General features: G+C 47.7%; 1 protein-coding gene across 1 annotated transcript in view; it reads right to left on the bottom strand.

Moving 5' to 3' along the window:
• Window positions 1-505: 505 nt before the first annotated feature.
• The window catches only part of kif18a (kinesin family member 18A), a 22,171-nt gene continuing 19,354 nt past the window's right edge, over window positions 506-3,322 (bottom strand). Inside the window, 5 exon segments of the mRNA XM_076998799.1 lie at window positions 506-1,118; window positions 1,577-1,686; window positions 1,819-1,911; window positions 2,276-2,478; window positions 2,480-2,652. Of these exon segments, the coding sequence (XP_076854914.1) occupies window positions 985-1,118; window positions 1,577-1,686; window positions 1,819-1,911; window positions 2,276-2,478; window positions 2,480-2,652 (713 nt within the window). The 3' untranslated portion in view covers window positions 506-984.

The raw sequence follows: 3,322 nt of genomic DNA, 5'->3' as shown, positions 1-3,322 counted from the left end.
GCTGGTTCTCTGCGGCAACAAACCTTCAACTACACCCCCCCCCCAGTTTGTGCTTTCACAAACTGAACCATTTCCCCACTGCTGGGCTCAGCTGACACTGGGGTGAGTGGTTAAGGCGTTCCTCTGGACTTGAGCTCCTGCCTTTACAGCATCAACCACAAGTGTCAGCAGTCTGGCGCCATTTCAAACTTGCTCTACATAAGATTTGATTTTAAGAACAATTTTATATCGCTATACTCAGAGGAGAAAGTACATCGAATAAAACCCCGTGTAGTCTTTTCAAACTGCACATGTACGAAGTCTCCAGTAAACGCAGAAATCCCAATGACACTTTTTTTTACCAAAGAAAATAACCAATGTATATCCGTCAGCCACATACATATTGGTTCCCTTTACTAACTCCACTATACTTTCACTATCCAAAATCCAAGGAAAACCTCTCTGATGAAAATGGGATGTGTCAGGCTCATAAACATTTTTATTCCAAAGCAAGCAACTGCAGATGTAGCCGAAGAGTACATAGCTCTTTATTGAACTGTACTGCAGCACAGACAGGAAGTACATCAAACTCACTGGTAGAGAAGACAGGAAAAGCATGACATTGTTAAAATGATAAAACACTAAAAATTTTGTACACTTAAATATGTACAGTTTTAATTCCCACTTTACATTAAGCTCAAACACTCTTTGTACAAAGTTTTTCGATGTAATAAGAAACAGGCTTTACATTTTTAAAACAACTCACTACTACAATATAGTCAAGTCTAAAGGTCTGGCATTTACACCATTATGACCTTTCACCTCTTTTGTTCTCCTCACAAAGCCTGATGAGTGTGTCTCTTTTGTGTATGTGAGCCTTGGTGTGTGTGTGTGTGTGTGCCTTGGAGTGTGTGTGTGTGTGTGAGAGAGAGCTTTGGGGTGTTATGTGTGCGTGCACACACACATGCAGTGCATGGGACTCTCAGGGCATATTTAAATGAGCGTTCACTTCCTCTTGGTCTTGAAGAAGCTGGCAGTCTTCAGGAAGGGGACCCTGGGATTGCGCCGGCCCAGAAGGTGGAGGTTTCCCTCGGACACACTGCGCACCACTCCCCTGCTGGGCTCGTTCTCTGAAGATGCTGCTCGCAGACGGAAGGAGAAAAGTGGGGAATAAAACCCGAGTAAAACTCCGGAAGGTTCCAGAATGCTCTATAGAACTGGAGGAGGAGGACAAGGCTGGTGAGATGGAGAGTGAGAGTTGAGGAGTCGATGGGAACTGTAGGCCACTGGGGCTTTTTTTGGCCAAGTGTTACACTCAGTTTAACAGCTGTCAGGTGGCCTAGCCCAAACACTTCATTTGCACTTAGACAAATGTAATAGATTATATGTAAAGGCTTAATTAGGAAATGCCACAGGGGACAACCGTGCGTCATGTCTGAAATGTGGACGGAGCCTAAAGGGCCAGCTTTCTAAGCAGCTGAGAGCGGGCCTTGGGCGGCATGACAACACCAGCAATAATCTGCTGAAAGTCCTTATTAGTGCAGGACAAGACCAAAGAGCAGTGCCGATTGGCTGCAGGGAGAGAGGCCGCACTCACCTCCAAAACGCCGGACGCGGAGTGGTTTCGAGGTGTCGGAGGGGTCGCGCTTTATACGCTTGGGCGCCGTCACACCCTGAGAAAAGTCTGGTCCAGTTTCCTTCCCAGTGCTGGAAACACACACACACACACACACACACACACACACACACACACACACACACACACGTAAAAAAAAAAAAGTGTAAACTGGTGAGTGAATGGGCTCCTCCACACACACCAGTCCAGGTGTGAACACTCACCAGTTGCGTTTGCGCTTGCCCTGTGCTGCAGACGTCATGGCCATGTAGGACGGCTTGGACCGACGAAGATCAAGGAGAGATGGAATGTCCAACCTACAAATCACACAGGACCACAATGTCACCGTCGTCTACCCAACACAAAAGTGAAGAGCACAGCAGGGCGTAGTGAAGGAAACGCAACCATGCAGACGTGTTGGGTTTCAGAGAGCGCGTTGGCTTCAACATCCAGTCTTCAGGACTTCTTGTTAATCACATAGCGGACTGATATTCACAGACGTAAGCTGCAGACTACCCAAGGGGCCCATCACATAATCCAGAGCAGACAGTATTAAAGGTTGAATCATGTGCTCAACACAAACTGACACCCAGAAAACACTCACACACAGAGAAACGACTGCTAACAGGTTACTGTTAAACACGCGAGTAGAGAAGCAATGTGTGGGCCGGCTTCTCGTACTTCTTGGCCGGCTCGTTGACGTTGTTGGTGTGTAGTATGCGGAGCTGGCTCAGGCCTGACGCCGGGACGGACTCTGGCGATCCCGAGGACAGGATGACGGTGGCGTTGGCCGGGCTTGGCTCCTCCTCCTGCAGGTGCCGCTCAACCTCGAACGTGCAGTCGGGGTCGATGGTGGTGGGGGCGTGGCTGGGGCACGCCTCGGGCCGTGTACTGCAGGGGGAACATGCCCTCTTGGCGCAAGACCTCTTGCAGGGCGGGAGGGCAGTGGGGCGGAGCCAGATGCTGCACGGTGGTGCTGGGATTCGGGGGCGAGACGGTGAGCTTCCTTCTGATTGGCTTTCTGGCTTTAGGCTCGGCGAGGGTTGTGTTCACAGCACCTGACAGAAAACGATAAATGTCCGACATAAATACCGAAAATGAATGAGTCAGCACATATTGAATACTTGTAAAATGTTAGTAAACTTGGGATGACATTCAAAAAGACGTCAGTGCTGAGGCCTAAATTTAATGAGGAAGTGGCTTTAAGTGAGAACCGATTACAGGCCCAAAGATGGAGATTTCAGTAAAATGGCCAGGCTTAATGGTTAGGCTCCTGGAAGAGAAGAATCAGCTAACACTGAAGGCAGGCATTATGTCACGGTTTCAGACAAGGAACTACAGCACATCCATCTCTCCCAAATACTCTTTCATTTCCTGAAATGGCCTAGTTAAATTCTTAATATCTGAATAAAACAAGAAGCACCTTGGACTGCAGAAAAGAAGCAGGAAAAAGTTGAACAGGCAAGTTTCAGATCTAATGTGCAGTTGGTTTTTAAATAGCTTACTGGGGTCTTAAAAAAAAAAAACAAACAAAAAAAAAAGACGCGTTAAATATTTGTTAAACAGAAGGCGGATGAGTGAGCGTGTTTTAACTGATGACGCGTGTTTGGTGTTTAGCTCTGCTCCCTCCTGTACCACCCTAGATGCCACAGAGGAACAGAGTGCATGAGCTAACGTGGTGGGGGGGAGGAGAAGGGGCTTTTATTTGCAGACAAACACTAATGCCAG

The sequence above is a fragment of the Brachyhypopomus gauderio genome, chromosome 1 (genome assembly GCF_052324685.1).
Source record: "Brachyhypopomus gauderio isolate BG-103 chromosome 1, BGAUD_0.2, whole genome shotgun sequence".
In the NCBI taxonomy this organism is placed as follows: Eukaryota; Metazoa; Chordata; class Actinopteri; order Gymnotiformes; family Hypopomidae; genus Brachyhypopomus; species Brachyhypopomus gauderio.
The sequence above is the reverse complement of the archived record's forward strand: the minus strand, read 5'-3'. Positions and strand labels throughout refer to the sequence as shown.